The following is a 27,364-nucleotide window of genomic DNA, read 5'->3' as shown; positions in this document are numbered from 1 at the left end:
GATGGTACTTTAAATATTTTTTAATAACAAAAACTACCATGTTGGCACTTATTTTTTTACATATTGCATTAAAATAGTCTTAAATTTACTATTCTTTATACTATTCACACTCGTCAGCTTGTACAATTTTAGTGAAAATTTCTTACTTATACCAGACACTCACAAATGTACGATACCAAATAAACTGACTCAGATATTTTTATGAACATCAAATAGAGAAAATCAGTAGGATTCACGGATAGATTTAGAAATATTAAATTTATGTGATTGTTTCCATCATATTTTATAACTTTTGCTTTATTGCTGAGCTCGCCTAGTTTAAAAGAATTATATTTTTGTTCCAAAAATGTTTAGACGCTACCCAGTAGGTACCCGCTCACTGTGACGCTAATGTCAATGTCGAATTGTACCTGTACGTGATTGCTTATTTCACTTATTTAATTTATTTTAAACGCTTCACGCTGTATCCCGCATATAGCAGTGTATGCAAAGATAACCTAGTGGCAAGACACTCCGTTCCTTTTTGAACATAGTCTTTTTAAGAAACTTTTATAGTGTTCCGAATCAAAACACAAATCTATGTTTCTACATGCATGCATGAACGGCACCTCCGCTAATGTCTTAACACTAATTTACCAGGTTTCCTCTGCCTACCCTGCTATACGCAGGATACATCATGAAGCTAAAAAAAAGATATAATAAGAAAAAATAATTAATTTGTCCATTCGTCCTGGGCGTGTCGTCAGCTCAGACTGCAGTCTGTAGACTACTTTATCGAAGTCGGCACTTTGTGAGTCTGAGAAGTTGGTGAGGATTATTTTATGACTTACAATCTATTGCGAGCGTTCTGTCTTACAAGTTTTGTGTTTAATTCTGTAATCTTTATATTTAATCGCAACTAATGGTACTGTTGAATGGAGATAATATGTATTGCAATTGCTTATTTTTATAATTGAAACTTGTTTTTGGTTGCGTGGACTTTTAAAACGTTTTTTCCATTTCAGTAGAAATATCCAGAAATTTTCTGTTATTGATCCTATGCAGTCAAAAACTTTTTAAGTCCAGCAGCTCCCGCTGTGAATTGCCCATCAGTCGCTCACTTACTTAAAAATAAAGAAAATTGAAAATATACATAATTTTAATTTTACCTACTCTAATATATGCGGGATACAACGTAAAATTGAACCTTGTCAAGTAAAATCATTCTAGGCAGTTTCGAGCTTCAGTTCATCAAATGAAGTAAAAGTAGAAAAGTAAAAGTTCTTAAACGCGACAGGTTGTGAGTTCGATTTACATTCGATTTACAAATAGTGTTTATTATTATTTATTTTTCTTCCTCGCACACACACATTGTTTGAAAGTCCATCAAAAATCCTTGACACAAATCCTTATAATCATATATGGGGAACATATGATAAGTTGTTACGTATAATCGAATATACCAAATAAATGAAATCCGTTGTAATAGGCCGACGTCAGTGTACTTATTATCATAAATACATTCATCAAATGAGAACAGACGCTACTCAATAGAACTACGAGTGAAGTCTTAGTGTGGCGCTGGTACAAGCGGTGGTCATGTAAGAATCACATTTTTGAATGATTTTTTCTGTACATTTTATTTAAGTTAAAGTTATACGATATTTATTTTGCTCTAGTGAGAGATTATCAACATAAATATTTATGTATACAGGATTTTTTGATAATATAACCTACAGTTGTGTATGATCCCATAAGTGCCTTCTCATTGTTTTTGTATTGATTTGTATTTTCAACCTTTATAATGTATCTCGCATATAACGCACTCAGTTTCCCACTTTCCGTCCAATTTTTGAGACATTGCGTTTGAGCGGTAGAACTCAACGCTGCGTTTTGTCTTGTTTCCAAAATTATATTATGAACTGAGTGGGAGTTGAACTTAAAACTGTTGCGCTGACAGTTAGGCGCTAGGCTACTAACTTTTACAAATCTAAAAATTCATTAATGTTCTTTATTTATGTAGGTATTATGAATCATTTGTAAATATATAAAGTCAAAAATATATAGAAACAAAATTATTCTGTGAATAAAATATCCATTTCCTTATTTCATGTAGAATTGTATCTGAAATCTTTTACTCTACATTCATCACCATTCTGTAAAAGAAAACACAAGAACATTTCAAAATCAAATAGCTTAAAGACAATAAATTCTAACTCGCTGTCAGTGAGACTGAACAGTGCACATACAAATACTCGTGTGGAAGGCCTTACGCGTGACAGACAAGGCTGCAACGTACCGATGTATTGGAATGTTCGGTCCATTTTCTCAAGATGTGCTTTAAATTTATTTTTCTTTGCTTATTAAACTTCCATTTGTCAAGTTCGAGTGATTTCCGTTGAATATTATTATTTTTAAGAGAAAACAATGGGGGAATTTACTGTCTAACACTAAGGGTTCTCTGCCTCCCATGTTAAATGTGATATAGAGCAGGAAGCTAAAAAGTGAAGACAAGAACTAAAACATGAGTGGTGGAAGGCGGAGAATGAAGTGTCTTCACTTTTTGACTGTATTAATGCTGAAAGTATAGTGGTAGTAGCTATATTTACCATACGTAATATAATGCCTATATTTCAAAACAACAGACAAGCCCTTTCATCTCTATGTAGATTTGTAATGGATTACAATCCTCATTCCAATAGTCTGACCCATGCTCCTGGCCAAATATCAGCCACACTCCTGACCTATATCGAAAACCTAGTTTTTTCCACTTCGTTTATTATCATTCATATGCTTTGCCTAATCAACAATCTGGTAGAAATAAATCAGTTTGGAAATATTACATTATAATAAAGTTAGCCAATTTAGGGAATGATCTATTTCTATTTGCTGAGTCCGGCGTTGAATTCCGCCACTCGAAACGCAACGTTACAAAAATTAGATAATATTAGGAAAATTATAACAATTGGCTTAAATTGGGACAATGTGTTGCCTCTGCCTTCACTGTCATATGCGGCGTGAAACTTATAAAAATTGACTGTACTAAAATTGTTTTAAATTATAAAGGAACAATAACACCCTGTTTACGATCTATTCCTGTAGCAATGAAAGCACGAAGGCTCCATTAACATAACTCAAAAGGACTCGGTAACTTCCAACGACCTTTGCCCATTGTTATTTTGGTGATGATATCTAACAATACGCGTAGATTGTGTTTGATGTATAATAAATGAATGTATAATTTAATTATATATATACTGTATAGGATATTTTTATACATAATAATATTTTAGAACGGTAACGGCAATTGGACGAAAGAACGAATGAACAGACCATTATTAGAAGTGACTGGTTGTGGGTTCGAGGAAACGGAATATTTAATATTTTCATTTTCTCGGTTTGGTAACGAGGCAAAGCGTTGAGTTGTGACGGCAATGGCGTCAGAGTTCGTCTGAAAGTGGGGAATGGAAGTATCTGAATGGGAACAGAGTGTCTTGTCTTAATACTACGTTCCCTCTACCTATCCTGCTGTGTGTGGGATACAGCATACGCAACGTGTCATGCACTCAGGCTAAGTACTGTGCACGAACATGTAGAACAAAACAGAGACCGCGACCTACTTACCTGACCCATATGCCGCCTGGACCAGGATCACGTCTAGATTATTAAGCGGGCTTACAACACTTTTGGTAGGAACATCGCCTGTTTTTCCTTTATTTTATACAATTTTGAGAAAATTGTGAAAAGAATTTGTATTCTCACATTGTTTATATCAATATAATTAAGTAGAAAATATCATACTTAAACTAGGAACCCCTAAATTTGAGGCCAACTTTATGCTTTAATTCCCACATCAAGACAGGTTTGTAGAGGGTTAGTGTTAAGACACTCCGTACATTTTAAAATTTCGGCACTTAACTTGGGTGGACAGCGAAAACCTAGTGTCTTCAAAAATGATCTAAGAGTTTATGTTATTTGGATTATAGACATTCTAAACACAGTCGTTTCGCTGTGGAGTCACCGCGGTTCTATTGTCTTAGTTTAGTGCATATACAAAACATTGTTTAAATAACTAACGAGGCTGGGCTATTTCGAGCTGGAATAGTCAGTACTTCACACGAGTTCAGCATAAGTTTTAATAATGGTCTACCCAATTAAACAAATACTTATATAATTTTGAAAATAATAAATGTAGATTTGGGTTGTTTCCCACAAATAGCACAAATAGCCGAGGCATAGGCAGAAAGAATTTAGGGTTAAAACACTCCGTTCTCACTCTGCACACGTCCCAAATCCGAACATTACGTGTTCAGAAGCAGAACTGAACGCTGAGCGCAGAGCGAGGAAGGGAAAAATAATTCATAGCTTCTAGTGGCAATTGAATTCACTACCCTCGCGTTTACAGTCACTTTCTGGGCCGCTGCGCCATAAGATTCATAAATAAGAAATAAAGGAGATTTTATATTATTGTAAATATTTCATTAATAACCCTTCGCTTACTCTGTTATACAGCGTGAAGATAAAAAAAATTACAAAAAAACTGCCTCGTAGAAAACATGCATTACAATTACTATAATATTACAATTTTTTGCAAAACTATCAATATATTGAAACGAGCACAGAACACTACCATAAAAACCGGAAGTAAACAAAACGAAACGATTAAATCCAACCAACCAACCTTCGCTAGAGAATTTCATTAATACGGAACTCTATGTAAATCTTAAAAAATGCAGAACTTAGGCCCGCGGCCTTGGAGCCCATCCATGGCTTCAGGTGGGGTCTTCATTAAAATACGCCCTAAAAACCCGGATCCAAGGCTGCCCGGGTCGAGTGGATGCTGTGCATTTTACTATTGGGAAGTTTTGCCTTAACAAGCTTTCTGTATTGGTGATAGTTTTTTTTATAATTTTGTTTTAGTTTTTATTTTTTTTCAGTATCTAGCGGAAAGAATATTGTGATATTTTATTTAACTTTTTTGCACATTTATGTTAGAAATATAATGTGTCGAGTATCCCGCAAATAGCAGTGTCGACAAAGGTACGAAGATATGAAGACCCTCCGTTCTCCATTTTGCGTTTAAATTCAAGATATTGCTTATTGAGTGATGGAACTTAACGCCGCGCTTAATCTTCTTATCACAGCCAGCAAATGAAAATATTTAGTCCTCTAAATCAAACCTACAACTATCGTGTTCTCATTTACGAAACGAAACTGCGCCACGAAAGTTCTACCTGGTACTTTAATTTTAAAACTTCAGAATAGATTTTTTTTTATTAAAAATAATATTTTACTCGAGAATTGAACCGATAGCTATCGCATGTAGAGTCAGATCACTTCCAGTTGCACTATGGCGTCAGCAATGTTCGCTGTTATATTATTGGATACCTTTGGATATACTCGGTGTAAACTTGCTCTTCGAGCTTTTCATTCTATTTATGGAACTTATATAGCTCAAATAAATAAGCAAATAACACACTCGAGGAAATGAAATCTTAGATTTTTTTTCCTCTCTCTAGTAACGAGGCAAAGCACAGCGTTGAGTTCCGGCACTCAACATGCAACGCCTACAAGGAGCGGAGTGTTTTAACACTAGGTTAGATTCCCTCTGCTATAATGCTATCATATTATGCTAATCAACCTCATATTTTGAATAGATTTTTCGAATTACTTTAAATAACCTCAACAAGGTTCCATATAATATTTATTAATAATATTTCCATATAATTTGTCTCGTTTACATTTCCACGCTCGTCCCGTAAATAAAGCTCGCTAACTTAAACCCAACTAGAAACCACATTTGCTTATTTATTATTAACATAATTATTCACTTCGTAACTTACAAAGTTGTAGTCCAGAATAAACATTGGCAGGCAGATTGTAGAGCTAAGGATTAAAGTTAGTATATGAACGTACATATATGATACTAGTTTTATCCCTTTACTTTGTTTTTGTGGATTTTGACAAGTGCAATTTTGAGAAATTCTTATTTAGTGCTTCTCTACAGTGACTGACTTGATTCCGTGCCATTTTTTTTATATAATATAAGTCGTGTTAATTTTAAAAGAATTTCTAAGAGGATGATATGGATGACATTCGATGATCTAATCATGAGATTAATTGAACAAAACATTTTTCTTTATGTAGTTATCTTCCTTTAAAAAAAATTATAAGAACTTTCGTAATGTTTTCATCATATATAATATTTTAATTATATAATTATGATAGTACCGATATACCATTTATAAGATACATTGTCTATGAGAAAGTTCAAATAAAAAAATCCGTACCGATATTATTCAATAATAATTATATTTCCATACAGGTCAAGGAGCCACAATATGGATCTAAAACACTCTTATTAATGTAAAATCAGTTTCTTACAAAACATCTGAATCGATAAGACGATGCAACTTCCTTGTTTCTCAACAAAGCAATAACGACTTTAATCCACGATATGTAGAGTTCATTTTTAATTGTGTACAGCTCTGTCATTTCCGACTTTTGTATTATAATGAGTTTGATACCAGGACAAGGTTAAGTGCGAGAGGGATGGTAACATAGGCTGTTCGTACGGTGAGAGGGAGAGGCAAGAGTGCATAGCTGAAGGTCCGCAGGTACAGTGACCTGACCTAGTTTGAGGTGCATGGTGTAAATATTGATTTAGCCTCAACCTGTTGCTAAGGCGGAGGCTCGCCGATCTTTTTGTAGGATTTTATGATTCATTTGACATGGTGGAGTGCTATATGCTCTTGTATAGCTGACGGGAGAGCTTAGGTTACAATTTCTTTAATATTATAAGATAGAGTTTCTAGCTGCATCCCCACATAATAGGGTAGGTGAAGGTTGCCTGGGAATTTAGTGTTAAGACACTCCGTTCCCTTTAAGACATTTAAGATTCACACTTTTCACTGAGTTCTCGTCTCATTGCGTGTTGAATGAAGCTGATGGAACTCTCCCCGCTCTTTTGCCTCGTTATCAGACCCAGGAAACGAAAATATTAAAAATTCAAAATTCAAATTCAAAATATTCTTTATTCAAATAAACTTATAATAAGCACTTTTGAATCGCCGAATGAACATATGAACAAAAAGCTACCACCGGTTCGGAAGGCAGTTCTGCTGAGAAGAGCCGGCAAGAAACTCAAGAGTTGCTCTTTTCAAAATCACAAATGGTACAATCTAATCTTACATTTGCTGGCAGCTATCCTGCATTACATTCAATAGACATTAATTCCATACATGTTTGTCCTCTAAGTATTCTTGAACAGTGTAGTACGCTTTACTTCTCAGAATTTTTTTTTATACATACATCTAAAGTCTAAAAAAAATTATACATCTAAAGAGAATTTACTCTCTTTAAGTATGCGTATATTATTTATGACACCCGTCGGATGTCTATAATTAATTGACAGCCACGTCGAAGGAATAAATAACGGAATACATGTGAAGATGAAAGCAATGTGAGATAATAACTATAAACCAAAGTAAATTGGATAAAAATAATAGATACAAGAGAGAAACGGATTAACTTTCTTTGTCGCTTCTCTTATTTACAGGTAACTTGCAACATTTTTACATAATATTGTAATTGTGTTTTTAATAATATTTATTATAATATGGACTCCTACGAGTATATACAAAGAAACAAATTTAGTTACTTTATTCGAATCGCCCAACACTGATATAAATCACATTATATATACTCATATTTAATTTCCTCGAGTGGGAATCAAATCTATAGGCTGTCAGCACGCCTGTGCCACGCCTGGCCTTTTGTATTATAATCGATTCCCATTACTTATATTAATTTTCATAACTATATTAATATGTAGAACGAAAAACTATACCATGATACAGCCTTTTTTAATTTTCTAAGCAAAAACAAAATTCTGAAGTTATTATTTTTAAATCTGTATAAATTTCAAAGTTTATAAAACGTTAAGATAAAATGGCTTTTTAAACCTGATATTTAAATGTGATTTGAAGCTTGCTAATACACTTTTTGTGAATTGAAATTAATTATTATTCTAACGTTGGTAAGGCTGGAAAGCGAATTTACTTTTGATTTCATTTATAACTTTTATTTTTGGTATTTAAATATTATTTAAATTCAATATTTAAACACAATATAAAATGTAATGTTTTTATAGCTTCACGCATATAGCAGAGTACATAGAGAACCTGGCAACCTAGTTTTAAGACACTCCACTTTCATCAAATTCTGGAGGCATTGCGAGTTGAGCGGTGGAACTTAACGCTGCGCTTTCCCTAGTAATCAGAGAGAGGAAATAAAAATACAAAATATTTCATTTTCTCAAGAGGGAATCGAACCCACAATCTATCGCGTATTCTACTATTTATATATTCTAACACAATGTTATCTTTTCAGCGTGGGTGCTCGGCTGGTTAATGTGCAAAACCGTCCCGTACGTGCAGGGACTGTCTGTCGCAGCCTCAGTTTACAGCTTGGTTGCCGTTTCTTTAGATCGGTGAGTGAACGTTTATTATATTTACTTTATCTTTGACATGGTTTTCTTTAATTGACTTATCACTGTGTAACTTTTAACAACGTTATGAATTATATGAAATTTAGGCCCAATTGTAAAGTTCTGATTATAGGAAAGAAGGATCTAAAAAGGAAAACTCTTCAAAGGTTACCTTTTTAAATATACGCCTTAATAATATTATTCGCAACTAATGGAGAATCATATAAAATTTTCTATTTAACGCAAATACTATACAATAAAATTTTACGTGTAATGTTTTTTTTACCATCCGTATAATTGATTTCCCTATTACACTTGTTTCACACTATCAATCTGAACTTTCATACATTATCTATACCTATATCATTAATGAGGAGAGTTTGTTTGGTTGAACGATTTAATGGTTTGATATGACACTTGACATATGACACATGATCTGTGCCATGTGTCATATGACACATGATCTGTGCCATGTGTCATATGTCACAACCCTTATCTATTTCCCAGTTAGTATTACATATTTTTTCAGCTTCATGCTTTATCCCGCATAAAGTGTTAACGAACTCACAACCATCGCGTTACAGCTGCACCACGACAGAAGCGGTATTACATCTATTATTCTGATTACTGACAACAAAAGAACTACATATATATATCTTATATCTGATATCACTTATCTCAGAAACATATTGTATAACAGTGTATTAGGGAAAAGAGGAGAAAAAAGGCATACAAGATAATATAGCCCGAACATATTAACCTTTGCCGACCCAATTTGAACTTGACCCACATAGAGTCCCGGTGGTTTCGACTCTACTTTACTTCGGAGATCCAAACGCTCAACGATCCTTAAATTAATTGAGGTTTTTATTCACATCTGATGTTCTCGCTGATTGGTTTTTATTAGATGAAAGTTTTGGAATAGACTTTATTTAGGTTATTTTGGATAAATAGTTTTTGTATGTGTAGTTAGAGAGTAATTGGGAAGTATTTTAGAAATCCCCGGTATGCTAAATTCGATTCATACATAAAATAGTTAAGAAACAGTTATATAATCTACTCTAGCTTTACGCTTTTACGAAATTGGGGAACGGAATGTATTAACCATTGCCTGCCCTGCATATGCAGGGAGCAGGATCAAGAAGTTCTACAAGTAATGTGACTTCATTTAAATTGCCTCATTTTTAAAATTGCTATTATAACACTAGGTTAACATGTTCCTTCTACCTAACCTGATATCAGCGGAATATAGCATTACATTTTTTATAACTGAGTAGACTCTCCGTTTTCCGTCGAAATTCGCTGTGTGTTTGTGAGTCTTATTTTGTTTACCAGAGCCGGTAAATTAAATAATTCATATTTCCGAGTGGAGATCTAATATACAAAATTAAAATACAGGAGTTATATTTGAACTGACTACCATCGTGTTCGGTCAAACACTGAGCTATAATGTACATTATCAGTATTATTATAGTCTGTATCAAGTAAAATAAATAATAAAAAAGTAAATGTCAAATTCTAATGAATAATCTTTATTGAGCTATCATCGGTAGACATCAGCAGTAGCAGTAGCAGGAATAACGCAGCAGATTCGTGACATTCGTCACTAGTCCTTCCTTTCTCCCAAACATCAGAAGACTGAATCATTCTACGATCGTCAAAACATAAGAAAACTACACCATTCCACGATCGTCAACTTCCTCCTTATTTTAAAATCGAACTTCACCCTCACACGTCACGACTCTACTCAAGGCATAAGCCTCCGCGTTATTGGTCAAATTACCTCACTGGTCTAATAAAAGTCAAATAGGAGTCTCTTTAATATAAGTCAGCCAATCGTAATTCTACAATAATCAATAATTAGTGTCTTTTCGATCACTTCCTCTGAAGCTATACAACTGTGTTGACACATTGTCATTTTTTACATGAACACAGCCAGTCATATTATAAACAGTTGCTACAGATGATATTAAAGCTAATCATTAAACATCTAAGACAATATAATATCTGTTCTAATCTCTTCCTTTTACACGGCCCTCCTGACGCTTCACGCGCCCTCGCGTGATATTGTAAGCTCGTCATTGTTCTCTGTAAAAAAAAAGATTAGTGTATGTAAAATGTTCGGCCAATCCTGACATTTCGTTTGTAATTCCAGCTTTCAAACAAATTCTTTAACCTCGCATAATATTCTTGAATTAATGCTACCATTTACTACTTTAATGTCTTAAACATTTTTTTTAAACACTAAAGGGCTTAAATCAAATCCGAAATCAAACCAAAAATAAATTTCTACACGCGCATGCACAAAAATGCTCATACTCCCTCGAGCTCTCTTTATTTTAATCTCTCTATTATTTTAATTACATAAAGGCCACCTCGCTATAGAGAATTCTGCAGGCCTCCCTACCATCACTCAATTATCATCGGGCCACCTCGCCACTAGATAATTCTGCAGGCCACCAGGCCATACCCTACGCAACTCGATTATCCAAACGGCCAACTCGCCTCATATTACAACTCTCCAGGCCAACTCGCCTCATATTACAATTCTCTAGGCCAACTCGCCTCTATCTCAATTCTCCAGGCCAACTCGCCTGTTCTCAATTCTCTAAGCCAACTTGCCTCACAAATAAGTTTAGGATCTATCTGGTTTGATTTGATTTCGTTATGATCTACTAAAACATAGTCACTAACGGAAAACGATGTCACTTTTGCCTTATTTTTTTTTTTATAAAAGAAAGGTTAACGTGTGCCATTTTGCTGTCTATATTGAAAATAATCTCTAATCTCGAGAACATCCCCAACCAAACAACTATCTGAGAGGACGCAGAACCATCCAGCGCGATCCCTCAAGGACATTACATCCTCTAATACCTCATATCATAAATATTGTAGTTCACTTTTAAGAAAACGGTTCCCCTTTTTAAATTAAGAACATCTAAAAGAAATAATCTTTAATACTCCCACAGTCTCTCCATATCCTATTCTATATTAGCTTCTAGGATAATTCAAATTCAAAATATTCTTTATTCAAACAGAAATTCTAAATTATATAAGCACTTTTGAATCGTCGAATGAACAAAAGCAAAAAGCTACCACCAGTTCAGGAAGCAGTTCTGCTGAGAAGAGCCAGAAAGAAACTCAACAGTTGCTCTTTGCGGAATCAATGGTATAATTTAATTATTATATCAGCTGGCTGCTATCCTACATGACATCAATGCATAGTTAAAGGTTGCCTGGTAGAGATCACCTGTGGGTGATAAGGCCGCCTTTACACCATTTTTCATTTGTTTCTTTTTTTTTTTTGTTCTTTTTATGTTTAAGTTAATTTATGTTTGAGTTTCGTGTTGTGTTTCGTGTTTGTGTTTTAGTTAATTAATTTGAATTATAGTGTAATAAAGTATTAAAATAAATAATTAACACTTCCAATACACATCAATTCTATACATGTTTATCCTCCAAATATTCCTAAACAGTGTGATAAGCACTGTTAGAATTTGTTTACAGATACTTTAATAAGTTAATTAAGTCATCCATATAAACAATAAATTCAAATCCAAATCATTTTATTCAAATTGACCCACTCGCGGCTTCACCCGCATACCACCTATAATATTTCTATCATATTGCATTTACCAACAAATTAACACGTCCAATCATGAACACTATGTAACTGTATGATACGACGTCTCGACGGCAAGAGCATTACGTAAACCGAAAGGTATAGCCCTAAATTCATAAGGAGCATCTAGCGTTAAGAACCCGATCTTTTCTATCGAATTTTAATTTTATCACAAATAAGTGTTACGGATAACGGCCAGGAACTGCATTCGAGTTTAACTCTCGATAGTCGTCTATACACATTCTATCTGATCCATCGTGTTTTTTTTTACGCACTATATAGCTATTGTCGGAACTAAGATGATACCTAAGGCCAACGCCGTACAGCTTTATAAGGGGTTACTAGTCTTATTTCTAATTCATCTAATTCATCTGTCTTTCTTCTGTTAATAAGAGTATCTACTACGAACGATACATCAAAATAATGTAAAAGATTCAGTAAGTTATAATTATCTTGAACTTCCATATCTAAATTATCAAAATTTATAACAACTCTACCAATCTAACAAATATTTCATAATCTATTTATTAATCAGCTTTGTGCTTCATCCCGCACACAACAAAATAGGCAGAGGGAACCCAGTGTTAAGACACTCCCTTCCCCACTTTGTGCCGTATTCCGAAGGCATTGTGTGATGAGTGGCAGAACTCAACACCGCGCTTCGCCTCGACACCACAGCGAAGAAAATGGAAACAAACGTAAATAAATATTTCACTTCCTCGAGTGGGAATCGAACCCACAACCGTTGCATTACAGTCACACCCTTGTGCCACTGAGCCACTACGGCCTCAATTACGTCAGACCCGTTATAATGACATTAAGTGAAATTTGTAACTAGCACAATATACTAGGTTAACTAATACCCATTAAAGTGACAGGGGTATGTTGCAAATTATAAGAAATTTTGCAGAGCAATACCTTCTTTAATAAGAGAACAAACAGCACCGGAATCACAACAAAATGAAAACTGCTCACCAAATTGTACAAAGTTACAGATGTAATATCGCATACGTCCACTCTCTTTAGTATAGCGGTAGGTGTCGAATTATTTCCGGCAGCTCGTTGAGTGTTAGAGCACCACGACACCACGTAGCCTTCAACACCACACTTAAAGCACGAGTTAGGAGGTCTTGCCGTGAAGTCGGAGCGATTGGAAGTAGAAATTATCTTATTTGGGCTTTTGGCTGAAACATTCAAATGATTTGTCACTGCAACACTTGTCACATTTATAACATTTAACTAAAATTTTACATAATCTAGGTATCCTTTATATTATAAAACAGAATATACTTTTATTAAATAAGCGAATCAATTTTACATTTTTAAATATAAATTATTATAAAAAAGATACATTTAAAAATATAAAAAACCACACTTCCGAGGGCGGGACAAGGGTCCAAGCCATCGGTGACTAGGGCTCCAGAGAGAGGAACCGCCGCACAATACGCGCCGTCTCAAGTAATACTGCCTTCTGTATCCGGTTCTTGATCCAACAGCTAAGCGATAGCCTCTTAAGGTGTTGGTCGAGGCTTTTCGCTATTAAACCGTTAACCGAAACCACTATCGGCACTATGATAGTCGCATTGACATCCCACATGGCGGTAATCTCATGGGCTAGGTCCAAATATTTAGATTGTTTTTCTTTTTCGGCCTTCACGAAATTTTCATCATGTGGGATAGTAACGTCAACAATCACTGCGCGGCGCGCCGCTCGGTCTACTAGTACTATATCAGGTCTATTGGCAACAATATACCTGTCAGTAATAATAGACCGATCCCAGTAGAGCAAAGCACAGCTATTTTCAAGAACAGACATGGGATTGTACCTGTAGTAATATTATTATTATTATTCGTTTTACATTCTTGGAAACTACGTTTATTGTAATAAAAATGTCATTAGCTTTTGTCATGGTTGTAATGTCATCATTTTGCAACGAGTATTTATTTCTTCTGAAAATATTACATTGAAATCGTAATTTAATTTGTTAAATATGTGCGACGATCATCGCCACTGCTATGTCCTCTTTATCTAAATCATTACAACGTAACATAAGAGAAGTAAATATTCTATTTGACTATGCGGCCAGATAGTCTCCTTCTCGGGGTTTACTGATAAATATTTTATTTTAAAATAGTCACTGCGTTTGTATTTGCAGCGTCGCGGTGCGACAGAAAACAAAATCTTTAAATTGCACGTACTTTATATTAGAAAAGCAATATGAAAAAGCCAAATAGCAGCAAAACCCTTCAAAGCTTTACTAAGTATAAGGATAAGATTACTCCCCTGACATTCTCGATCCACTAAATACATGGTCACAGTTGTTAGCCACGCTCGAGCATCTGTTTTTGCATCTTCTGGGTAGAATTCAAACACCACGATCACGATCTGCTTGGCAGCGTTCTGGGGAGGCGGACGGCGTAATGTTTCCACGAGGAGGCACATGTAGTTTTGTTGAGCTCCCAATAAGGCACGCCTTCCGTCGATTTTATCTCTCTGTACTTTAATGTTATTCTTCGCCTGCATCGATCCCACTTCTGATGTAGGAGATTGCTCGCAAATGACTCTTATTGGACCTGTGGGCTCCACTGTGGGTTAATGCAAGCAGGAATAACGCAGCAGATTCGTGACATTCGTCACTAGTCCTTCCTTTCTCCCAAACATCAGAAGACTGAATCATTCTACGATCGTCAAAACATAAGAAAACTACACCATTCCACGATCGTCAACTTCCTCCTTATTTTAAAATCGAACTTCACCCTCACACGTCACGACTCTACTCAAGGCATAAGCCTCCGCGTTATTGGTCAAATTACCTCACTGGTCTAATAAAAGTCAAATAGGAGTCTCTTTAATATAAGTCAGCCAATCGTAATTCTACAATAATCAATAATTAGTGTCTTTTCGATCACTTCCTCTGAAGCTATACAACTGTGTTGACACATTGTCATTTTTTACATGAACACAGCCAGTCATATTATAAACAGTTGCTACAGATGATATTAAAGCTAATCATTAAACATCTAAGACAATATAATATCTGTTCTAATCTCTTCCTTCTACATATATATATTAGACGTTTGCCAATAGTCGCGGGTTCGAGCCCCTTTATATTCAAAATGTTATACGTTTTAATAAATCTTTGCATTCCTTTAAACTAAGACTTAAAAAATATCACAGAAATATTAGTTTTTTGCAGGATACAGCGTGAAGCTTATTTTGATTAGGTTTTAACAGAAAAAAAAAATATTACAAAATATACCTCTAGTAATTAGTTTTAAGGGACTAACTAACGCGATCTTGACCTACATATATAGTATATATGTATGTATATATATATATACAGTAATTTTTGGCTCCACCTCAAATGCACTCTGGGGACGCGTTAATTGGAGAGGTACTTTGTTTGTGTGGATCTTATAGCGTGTAAACTCGTTTGGGAATGAATATTATATTATAAGGTAGCTTCATGTTATATAAATTTTTTGGGCAGTAAGTGGCTGTCAAACACGAGAGGTTTGGGTTCGATTCTTTCTTTAGGGAGTGTATTTTTTTATTTCCTCGGTCCAGTAACATTTAACACGTCATTTTAAAAATTGGGCTAAAGATAGGGAATATAGTATCATAGCACTAGGTACGCTCCGCCTGCCTGGTATACTGGATATATTGTGAACTTATAAAAAAATAAAAAAAAACCTTTTTTTGTTGTTTTTTGTATGGTTGTTTTAATTTTTATAAACGAGTACTTTTTACTAGGGATGTTTAGTATGTATATTCTATCAATGCTAAAATCTATTCTTATCGTATCTATTTTAAACATTATTCCCTTTGATAATGTGACTATTGATTATATTCCTTGCTTCTATTCACCCCTCTCTGACATTATTCGAGATAAAAATAACGTAATAATGTATTACTCAGATTTCAATTTCACTAAATAATTTGATTTATGCACAAAATGGTATATAAAACTATACCTTATATTCAATGTAAACAAAATTTGACTCTTATTATCAGTCTCTACATATGATGAAAAAAAAAGCTCCATGCTGTTTCCATCACGTGGCAGACATTGTAATAGAATCTTCGAAACAATGCGTTTTGAATGGCGGATCTCAACGCCGTGCTTTGCTGTGTTACCAAAGCTAGGTAATGAAAATTATTTACCCTAAGAAGTGGAAATCGAGTCCACGACCGTCGCGTTTTAGTCAAAATATATCCCACTCCATCACAACGGTCCCAATATTTATTATGCTGGCCGAGGAATCTTGCAAATTTTGGTACAAACCCCATAACTCAAGGTCCCGTACCTTCCTTGACCCATGATTTCAATCATAATAAGGCCCATAATGCGATCAAGGTCTTGCATGACAGAAATATATTAATTTTATAGAGAAATGACACAGCGGTGCGTGAACATTTACTTTTAGGTAGATGATAATAATATTGGCATTTAATGATGTTTAAATTCGTCAAGGCTGAATATAATATCTATTTTAGCATTTCAATAAAAAAAAGATGAAAGAAAAAGATCATAATTTGGAAAATTATTTATAGAAAACCACTGTCTGTCGCGACAGTTGCAGTTTCGATTATCACATGGGAGTACATACGAAAGATTCTTTCTTTTAGCTACACTCTGCATCCCACATATAGCTTGGGATGGGGGTTCCCAGGTGGGAACCTATTGTTAAGATACTTCATTCCTATTAAAAAAAATCAATTCCTCGTTCGTGCTCTGGGGGTATTGCGTGCCAATAGTAATATTCTACAAAAAAATACTCTAATTAATAAATATCTCTCTAAAATATGACATCCAGTATGGTACCTATATATAGTAGAGCTATTGCACTTTTCAGACTGAATGACTCTCGTGAAACATTAATTCACATCACGTTGTGAGATTTTCATTACATTTGTGACTCTTACTTTACGATGTTCGGGATTTGTTCTCCCTTTAATTATTTAATATGAAACTTTTTTCATACTGTTTTCTTTATATGATTTTTCTATTATTATTAATAATTTCATTAAAAGAAAAGAAAGCAAATTACAACTTTGTGTACGAAGTTGATGAACTCTTATGAGGTTTTACAGACAACATTAAAATAGCGAGTTAGTTAAAAAGGCTCTCTGGTTTTATTTTTAATATCCGTGGGTTAGATTCCAGAAGAAAGACTATTTAAATTTATATATTATTAGTTTCTGGGTTTTCATGGGTGTGGCTATTTAGTATATAGAGAAATAGGAGACAGAGAACTCAACAGAGTAACATTTTTGTGCTCTTCTGAGTTCTCATATTTAATATTTCCAAAATGAGCGGAACTATTCTATTTCTTGATTTCTATTAAATTAGCATAAAAAGTAAAAAAACTGAGTAAAAAAAATAGCAATGTTGCATAAAACAAGTTAGCTTTCATTTTTTAATACTTTCATGAGACACAGACACTTTGTGTTTCTGATCATTTTATCTTTCTTTTATCATTTTGATGTTTTATGTACAATATGGTACAACGGCACAGCAATTGATCGTAAACATAATGGGTTGTGAATTCAATTCCTTTTGAAGGGAATATTTCACTATTTTACTTTAATTTTCTCGCTCTGACAATAAGACTTATAGTGGCGTTGAGCCGTCAACCAGTCATACACATAATATGTTCAAAGTTAGGCTTTGCGTGGAGAATAAAGTGCCTTAACACTAGGTTTCATCTGCCTACCCGTCTATGTGCGAGATACAGCGTGAAGCTGTTTTTCTTACAGCGTGATAGAGCTACATAGTGAAAAAAAGTAGAGTTTGAATTACCGAAAAAAAAATCTCCCAACCGCTTGTTATTTTGTGCGGTTCGCTGAAAAAGATTTTATGCTTTTAGTTATTTTTACTAGCAAAAATGTAAATAGAGTGGTTTTAAAGTCCTCTTGAAATGTTGCAGTAATTGAAATTCGTCGTGTACATCGCAGTATATATATATGAATGTATATATGTATTTGTATATAAAGTCAACTGTAAATATTCTCATCGCGTATGTAATTAAATCGTTCTCAGTTTGTAATTTTAGCTTTAAATTTTATTATATTATTCACTACCGAGTAATCTAAATTGAAATTTGTCTTTTCTATAGTTTGTTGGTGACTTTTTTCTAACTTCACTCAGTTTCCCGAACTTAGAAGAGTGGGCAAAGAGAACGTTGTGCTAAGACACTCTGTACCTCACGCACTGTCTCATTTCCGAGACATTACTCGTTAATTGGCGGACACCAACGCCACGCATAGTTTTGTCATATTCAAAATAAACCGTTTGCCTGAGCGGTAATCAAACCCTTTTTTAAATGGCTTAATAACAACGTATAGCTTAATTGATTAAACGCCAAAGACGGATTTTAATCGTCATACGCCCAAATGACGCGTAAATTTTATTTCATCCTAAATATCCTGTAATTTCCCCGCTAGTAGGAACCGCCGAACTTTTCGCCGTAGGAACCTCCAGAAATCCTCTTTTTTTTGCTTTTATATACTCCTATCTACATGCCAAATTTCAACTTTCAATGTGCAGTAATTTCGTCTGTACGTTTTCTGTCAGTCACGCAGTAGCGGTAGAGTTTAGTTTATATAGACATAAATGATTAATTATAAATTTTGTCAAATAGTATATTTTTTCCTGAACTATCTTGTGATTTGATTGTTATGTTGAAATAAAATATAAAGAGAACGAACACAAAAAACACAATAAAAGTCCGTTTCCTCGTTTTAGTGTACCACATCCTATGACCCAAATAAATTCGAATGGCTTTCCAATTTCCATACGCAAACACTTTGCTCCTCCTAATGGCAGCCTTTTTCGGTGAGAAAAGAAGAAATAACTCCACTATATATTTGGTTTGGCCTTGACTTATCGATGTTTTTGTGTGTGATGGACATTTTTATTATTAAGTTTACTATTTTATCACGATGTAGCATTTGGCGAAAACAATTGACATTGTGGGTACAATTCCAACTTTACAAGACAAATGTGGGTGGAGTGTAGAGAATAGAGTGTCTTAGCACTAGGCTCTATCTGTCTACGCTGCTGGCGAACATACCCTGAAGCTATTTTATTAATAAAAATGATATTAAAATTAAAAAATCATAAAATTCACTAAAATAAAGCAAGACAGGTATAAATGTAATATTCTACAGCAAAACTTGAAGACAAATAAAATGTATTTGTTTCAAGGAATTATTAGATCTATCAATTTTACTATACTTGAAATTCACCAGTTTTCTTTTACCCCAAGGTTACTTCAAGGAGTATAGAATATACAATCTTTAGTTGTTATCTTATTTTTATTTCTTTTAAATCGTCTCAACTCATGTAGACAAACCAAACCTGAGCTATAAAGATTTTCCGAATTAGTACGTATGTTTTAGTAATAGAAAGTTAGAACTGGTTCACAGTGTAACCAAATTGAAGTGGAGTCTTTTGTGTATGCTTAAATTATTTGTGTTACGCTTTTTTCGATACCAGGGTGGGTGGAAGGAACCTAGTATAAAAGCTCTCTGTTCCCTTTTTTGTACACACTTATCAGGGTAGGCAGAGGGAACCTGGGAATTTAGTGTTAAAATGTCGGAAGTCAACGCGACGCTTTTCCTTTTTTTTATAATAAAATGAAATGTTGGAATTGAATCCGCAACCTGTCGCATTTACAGTGACACGCTTGTGTCCCTTCGTCGTGACTAGCCTCGTATCGATTATTTGGGACATATAATGTGGTCCAGCCAGATTAGCGCGTTACTTTTAACCTTGCTCTGTTCCTAAAGAATGATTTTACCAATAGAGAAAGTGAAAACAATAGGAAGCCTATGTCTGGTTTATGATGACCTAAGTCATATATAGGGTTCCTATAGGCCCCATAGCCTACACTAGTTTCATATCACGGGATTTAAACTCAGGACTATTACAGACAGTCATGCCAACTAAATACAGACGTTAAATATAAACATAATGTCGCCGACATTAGATTATTTATGCTTGGAATATGAAATGGCGGTGAAAAACGAACGTCTCCTAATGTGTGTAGTAATATATCATCTAAATAGATTATCTATTAATATGTCAGTTATAGCTAGGAGTAAAAAAAAAAACACTTTTTTTTGTCGTTTATGCATTACTCTGTATCTCGCATATAGCGAGGTAGGCAGAGGGAAACTAGAGTTAACGCACTAAATTCTCCTTTTTCCGCATAATTTTTCACATATTGCATGCTGAGCGGAGGGACTTAAGGCCGCGCTTTGTCTTGTTAGCACTGCAAAGATATAAAATAATTCATTTCGCGTGTGAGAATCGAACCCTTCACCTTCACGTTCACAATTAGACGCTGTGCTACTTAGGCCTTACTGATTCTAATTAGACGTGTTAAATTATTTATATTTCAAATGTTTGTATAAACAAAATTATACTTCACGGTCGTCCAAAGTCAAAATTACCGTTATAGACATAGACAAAAAACAACATCTTTAAAATAAACTAACCTAGAAAACCACCAATACCTGTCTCAATGTCTTTCTATATCTTTCTAGGTCATAAATTTCAAACGAAATATCATATTTACACCCGATCACGCTAGTTGGGTAATAAAAAATACATACATACAAAATTTCAATAAAAAACTTTCATTTATTTAAATAAATAGTAATAAATTAGTGATGATGTACTGCGATAAGGGGGGCGTGCTTAACTATGGGGACTACAGGGTGTTTGACCACTACTGGGTGGTGGACAACCGCGTGGGCTGAATGGTGGGCGACCACGGGATGGGCAACCACTGGGTGTGCAACCACAGAGTGGGCAACCACGTGGTGTGCAGGCACGATGGGCGCGATAACGCCGCCGTACGCGACAACGATGATAGCGAGGAAGACTGCCTGTAAAATTATTAATGATGATAAGAATATATATATTTTTTAAATAAAAAATAAATACATATGAGGCCATCGTCATAGCGCAGGGGATCGCGTGCTGATGTATACGCGACGGTTTTCGGTACGAATACTACTCTGAGGAATGAAATATTTAATATTTTCATTTTCTCGTCTTGATAATGGGAAAAATCACGGCGTTGTGTTCCGCCACACGAGAATTTGGTAGGAGGTATCGGACAAAGTATCTAAATACTTGATTACTGCCCGTTTTTTAATAAATGTTTACAAACTTTTTTTTATGTCACGCTGTATTTTGCACACAGCAGGGTAGGCAGAGTCCCCTCCCCTGCTGTAGGGCTAAGACACTCCGTTCCACCGAATTCGGGAGGCATAGCGTGTTGAGTGGGAAATATAAAATATTTCTTTTCCTCGAGTGGGAATCGAAACCACAACCTGTCACGTTTACAGCCACGCTTTTTGACCCTGCGCCACGATTTCAATACTTTGCACCCTTTATTTATAAAAAAAAGGATTTTTTTAAGAGTTCTTTAGAGTGTCTACTCCTAAGCTACTCTATATGATCCACGTAACAGAATAAAATTACATTTAAACAATAGATATTATAAAAAAATAGAAACATTAATAAAATAATATAACAAACTTACCAACTTAATCATTTTAAATTGTATAAAGTACTGTTTCGATGAACGAAGTGAATGGTCTGTGAATGAGTATAGAATACAGCCCTTTTATAGGTCCTAGGCTGTAGTCTCTAGGCTAAATACCTACTTGTAATGAATCCTTTACGCCGTTGTTAGGCAATATGCAACCTGAGTGTCAGACTGAAAATACTGTACAGGATGCTACTTTTACTATTAAATTTAATTTGTTTAATTATTTAGAGATGTATATTTTTCGACTGACCTGTTTTTTCTCCCCCTTACACGGCATTGCTTAGCTTCATGTAAATAATTGTAGAATACACCATTGAAGAATCGAGGCCTTCCACTGTGATGATGGTGGTAGAAGAACTGATTCGATTCTCATCTCTGGATGATAAGTTGTATTAATTTTTTTGTGATGTAGTAATGCAAGCAAACAAGAGAAAGCTTGAGTTCCGTCACTTAGCATATAATATAAGTTTTTTTTATGTTTTGATTGTGCGGTGGATAGGAAACGGAATGTTTTAACACTATGTTCCCCCTGCCTCCCCTCCTATGTATGTGAAACAAAATGAGGCACACAATGGTCGTTTTTACAGATAGACACTTTTCAACTTAAAAATAGGTTCACATATTCTAATCTTTCAAAAATTCTAAAGGTGTAGAGAATGTATCGTCAAAGTCGCTCGCTATTTGGTATCTTTATGAAGAGTTTCTTTGAAACCACAAAGTGAAGAAACAGAATAGTATTCTTGAAACAGAATAGTATTCTTGAAACAAAATATTTTGTATTTGTTTTAGTTTAAAATAAAAAGTACCTTTTTTGAGGCAAGTCATAGCGCAGGGGTACAAACATGCGACTGTAAAGGCGGCAGGTTTTGGGTTTGAATCCCACTCAAGGAAATGAAATGAAATTCTCATTTCCTTGCTCTAGTAACGAGGCCAGTTCGGCGGTAAGTTGCGCTACTCAAAACGCAATGCCTAGAGAATTTGCCGGAAAGTGGGGAACGGAAGTGTCTTAATGACGAACACTAGGTTTCCTGGTTCCCCCTGCCTACCCTGCACATTAATTAAACGATTTTTTATGGAAAGAAAAATTAAAAAATGAAAAATGAAATTACAACACATCGCTAGACTCGAATACTTAAAAAAAGTTAAATTCAACTAAGCCTTTACATGTGTATCTTAAAATCCTGCTAAGTTTATAGTCGAAATTGAAAAATTATTCTTGTGTTGGATCGCCTACTTGCCTATTAAAGCTATTGACTACACTGCATCTTGTTAATCGTGTTTCGAAGTACCGTCGATCAGGATTCTTCAGGAACATACATGACATCCAGAGCCCTTAGTTATTTCGATTTTAACATGCGCAAAACGAAGCCACAGGCTAAAGCTAATATAATTATAACATGTTTTAAATTGTCTATGATTATTAAAAACGAACACGCTGTATAAGAAGTTGAATGAGACAACTAAGTCCGATCTGATGCTCATTGAGAACTAATTGATACCGATACGAACAGCTGCGATTACCTTCGTTGAGGTTTTACTTTAACTTATTGTTATTTTTGTATTATAAAAAAAGAAAATGCTTTATAGAAAAAATAAAAAATAGTGTTAATTGACTCAGCTGGTAACGAGGCAAGATATGGCGTTGAGTTTCGCCACTCAATATGCAATTTTTCCAGAATTAGGTGAAAAATGGGGAACGAAAGTGTCTTAAGGGAAACGCAGCGTCTTAACGCTAGATTTCCAGGCTATCTTTGCCTACCTTGCTGGTTGTTTAAGACACCGCGCTCCCAACATTCTACCATTTTGAGATCTTGCGTGACGGAGCTAAAAGCCGCACTTTAGACAAAACAATAATACACAAGACAAGCCTCACTATAACTTATTAACAGTTTTAAAAAAGTATAAATAAAGAATAAACTTTTTTTTTACTTACAATCGACAATTCAAACGTCATTCAATAATAATGATGGCAACCGAACGAGGGCGGAGCGTCACGAACAAATCAATTAAAATATTTCAACCGTTCACAGACGTGCCAGTGTTTGATGTCACTTCCACTTCCGTTCCATAATAAGGACTTCCGGCTTTGATGTTTTTCCTTCTTTATCATTATTTAATGATGGTATAAACAAATCGTTATAAGTAATATATGTGTGTATAAGTGGGGAACACAAGTGTCTAATTGGGAACGGAGTATCTTAACGCTTGGTTCCGAGGTTCCCTCTGCGTACTCTGCTATGTGCAGGTTACAGCGTGACACCAAAAAAGCTAAGATTAATAATAATATAATATTTTATTATATTTTCCTATAAACATAAAATTCTACACATTTCACAAAAATAAACATCTTACAAAAATAAATAAAGTTTACAGTAAAATTTACTACATACATATTAAATTGGAAATACAATTTTCATATGTTATTATTATTAGTTTCTTTTTTCTTTTTCTTTATATATATATATATATATATATATATATATATATATAAAGAAAAAGAAAAAAGAAACTAATAATAATAACATATGAAAATTGTATAAATATATACATGTATTTCTTTTTTTAATATATTTTTCTTTTTTTTTTTTTGTTTTTTTTTATTATTATTTATTTATTTATTTATTTTTTATTTTATTTATTTTAATTATATATAAGCTTAAATTATAGGAACCTCTTGGTGAGTATAGGCCTCCTCCATTTTTCTCCATGTTTTTCTATCCTGTGCTAGTCTTATCCAGTTTTTCCCTGCAATGGACACTATGTCATCTGCCCATCGTTTTTGTGGCCTGCCCACTTTTCTTTTATTGCTTAAAAGCTAAGATTATTTATTATTAATATCAACACATTTTACACTATAACGATATGCCGTTCTAATGCTAACTTGGCATTTACTTGAAAACACAAAGATAAACCCTCTAAATTATCCTATCAAGCTGTCTCGACTAACTAGCGTCTAGATGTAAGCATCTCCAGCAAATGGTTGAATGTAAATTATTTGAAGAATCGGAGAAAATTGCAATAATATATGTAAATGTATATTTTTATATAGTGGGACAGCGTCTGGAAACGTAACGGTAGTGGGTTCGATGGCGTGATTATTAAAGTGATATATTTCAAAACTAATATATTTCATAGACAATAGATAAATTATTAAAACAATATTTAAATTTATGTCTATACTTCTATAATTTTCATATAGAACTTGCTCTGGTAGCCAGATAAGGCATAGCGTTGAGTTCCGTCACTTAATATTCAATGTCTCAACAATTCAACAAGAGGGGGGGAACATAGGTAAATCTTAATGTTATGACTGGGATATAGCGCGAAGCTAAAAAACAAAGAAAACGAAGGGTGTGTGGGAGCATCGATTATTACGATTAAAAACACTACACTACAATGATCTTGCCTAGATTTACCATACTATACTCTCTATTTGTGTTTTATAATATATTTATTAACAGAGAGTATATGTATCTGTGCCAAAATATACATAGAATATGTGCTACTGTGTGTGACTACGCAGCCGGTTTAACGAATAATTAGACTTTAAAATAAATTTTCGAAAATTTCTTATCAACCACAAGACTTTTACCTAATTATTAAATATAAAAAGTTGATCGGCTCAGACAAAATTACCGCTCAATTTACCTTCCTTTCTCAAGACACTCTGACAGATCCAATTATTATATTCATTTATCTATCTTAATTATAATAAGCTAATGATCTTTGGATATTAATATTCAATAATAATAGAAAAAATCTAACACTATGCAGGTGACCACTACTCTAATGCAGGTGAAGAGTAAAGTACGGAATTTCTAAACACTACTCTCACTATCCCGCACATAGCAGGGTAGAAAGAGGGAACCTGGGTACCTAACCTAATATATTTTTTAATTAAAACTTAACTAAAATGCATAACGTGTAGCCTATATATATAGGCATATCAGATTATATTACATTTTAATATTTCGCTCCTAATATAATGTTATCAAGCCGATGTCACTGCCGCGGTATTGGTTTCACGCTCCGCTCAGCTTTATAATAAGTCATTAAGTATATCAGTGGCCGTGTCAACATGACAATCAGCAATCTGTCAAATTGTAAACGTTCAAAGTTTTATATAATATTTCTAAAAGCTTTTGGGCGAAAGCTCGGAGGAACTAAATAGCTTAAGTGTTGAGTTGATCGCAGTGTTGGTAATAAAAACTAAAATAAGTTTTATAGCGGTTGTGCCGCAATTTTTAAACGCGACGGTTGTGGGACTAATTTTTATTAGGAGAACGAATTATTTTTATTTCATCAGTACGTAATTGAAAACTTTTTGCCCTGAAGACTAAGCAAAAGGCTGGGGTAGAGTGCCTTGACACTAGGTTCTCTCTGTGCTGCGCCACAACGAGAATGCCGATTTAAAGACACATTTAACTTTTAATTTCAATATGTTTCATATTTAACAATATTTCAAATTAAAAAAAAAAACAATTACTTTCCATATAACATATACATATAGGTACTGTAAAACCTAGATATCTTACTATAGCACTAGTATTACAAATGTCAATCAAACTGAAATATGCATATAAATTGTTAGACGTCGTCGGTTCATTGATCTCTTACAATTAGCAAAGTACATACTGTCTAATGGATTCCTTCAAATGTAATTACGGTATGCTGTTTCTAAGCGGATTGTGAGACCTGAAGTCTGGTATGCAGATGGATTTGTGGAATTCTTCACAAAGGTTCATAAATGTTAAGATATATTTGTATGACGTGAAAGTAGTAAAATTGACTGTGGGGGAGAGTTTATTATTGTTTCTGAATTGTAAAAATTTGCATTAAGTAGCTAGTGTGACGCCAAAATATTTTTGGCGATTGTATAGGTTTATAATAATAATGAAATAATGGAAATACGCAGAAAATGGCATATTTAGGAATAAAAAGATCTTGCTATCGAAGCAAATTAAAATTATAAGGCTTAAAAATATTTTTATGCTATACACATTTTGTATATAAATAAAAGTACAGTATTACACAAATAGATATTATATTTACAAATATACATCAATATTTGAAGCTCACTAAAAAGTCATAAATAAATAAATAAAAAATAAAATACGATTGTTACACATACAAAAATTACAAAGATAGATAAGATATACTATATTAAACTGAATATAAATACATGGTACTTAAATTTACCAGTAATGGGGTTTCACCTTATATTTAATAATAGGATGAATGGGAACAGTGTGTAAAGGCGCGTGCACAATGGGGACACTGTGCACGGGAGTATGTACTATGGGTACATGAACTGGTCTATGTACAATTGGATGAATTATAGGTGTATGGACTATAGGAGTGTGTATTTTGTGAAAAGTGTGAATAGGTACGCTATGCACAGGATGGTGATATAGCGGTGGTTGAAGTCCATGGACGTAGGGTGATGAATGCACGGAGAAATGAACTCCGGGTTCTGGCGCTGCTGATGTCACAACGACGGCTGCCAAAATCTGTAATAAATTTACATACATTTCATATTTCATTTCTTAATGTAAGAGAAAAATTATGAAACGTTGCTTTAAAAGTCCTCACTTTGCAAGTTGTTTTGATGAAATTATTTTATGACTCACTTGATATATACAACATTTTGATTTAACATATATGTATATATATACTCGTATGATTATATTATCTTATGTGTTTAA

At 34.1% G+C, this 27,364-nt stretch overlaps 2 protein-coding genes across 2 annotated transcripts in view; one reads left to right on the top strand and one right to left on the bottom strand.

Annotated features, from left to right (window-relative positions):
- LOC146539751 (neuropeptide SIFamide receptor-like) overlaps positions 1 to 27,364 on the top strand; it is a 115,914-nt gene that overhangs the window by 41,161 nt on the left and 47,389 nt on the right. The window contains exon 2 of the mRNA XM_085207583.1: positions 8,371 to 8,470. Coding sequence (XP_085063709.1) covers positions 8,371 to 8,470 — 100 coding nt within the window. The remainder of the gene's footprint in view (positions 1 to 8,370; positions 8,471 to 27,364) is intronic.
- On the bottom strand, positions 20,721 to 21,746 carry LOC146539757 (uncharacterized). The gene is made up of 2 exons (XM_085207697.1): positions 21,651 to 21,746; positions 20,721 to 20,988 (listed from the first exon to the last, which is right to left on the bottom strand). Exons 1-2 carry the CDS (start codon positions 21,660 to 21,662, stop codon positions 20,764 to 20,766), a joined length of 237 nt encoding a protein of 78 aa, XP_085063823.1. The 5' UTR covers positions 21,663 to 21,746; the 3' UTR covers positions 20,721 to 20,763.

This window comes from Heliconius melpomene, chromosome 3, assembly GCF_056956725.1.
Source record: "Heliconius melpomene rosina isolate 202511_hmr_F chromosome 3, ASM5695672v1, whole genome shotgun sequence".
Classification (NCBI taxonomy): domain Eukaryota; kingdom Metazoa; phylum Arthropoda; class Insecta; order Lepidoptera; family Nymphalidae; genus Heliconius; species Heliconius melpomene.
The sequence above is the reverse complement of the archived record's forward strand: the minus strand, read 5'-3'. Positions and strand labels throughout refer to the sequence as shown.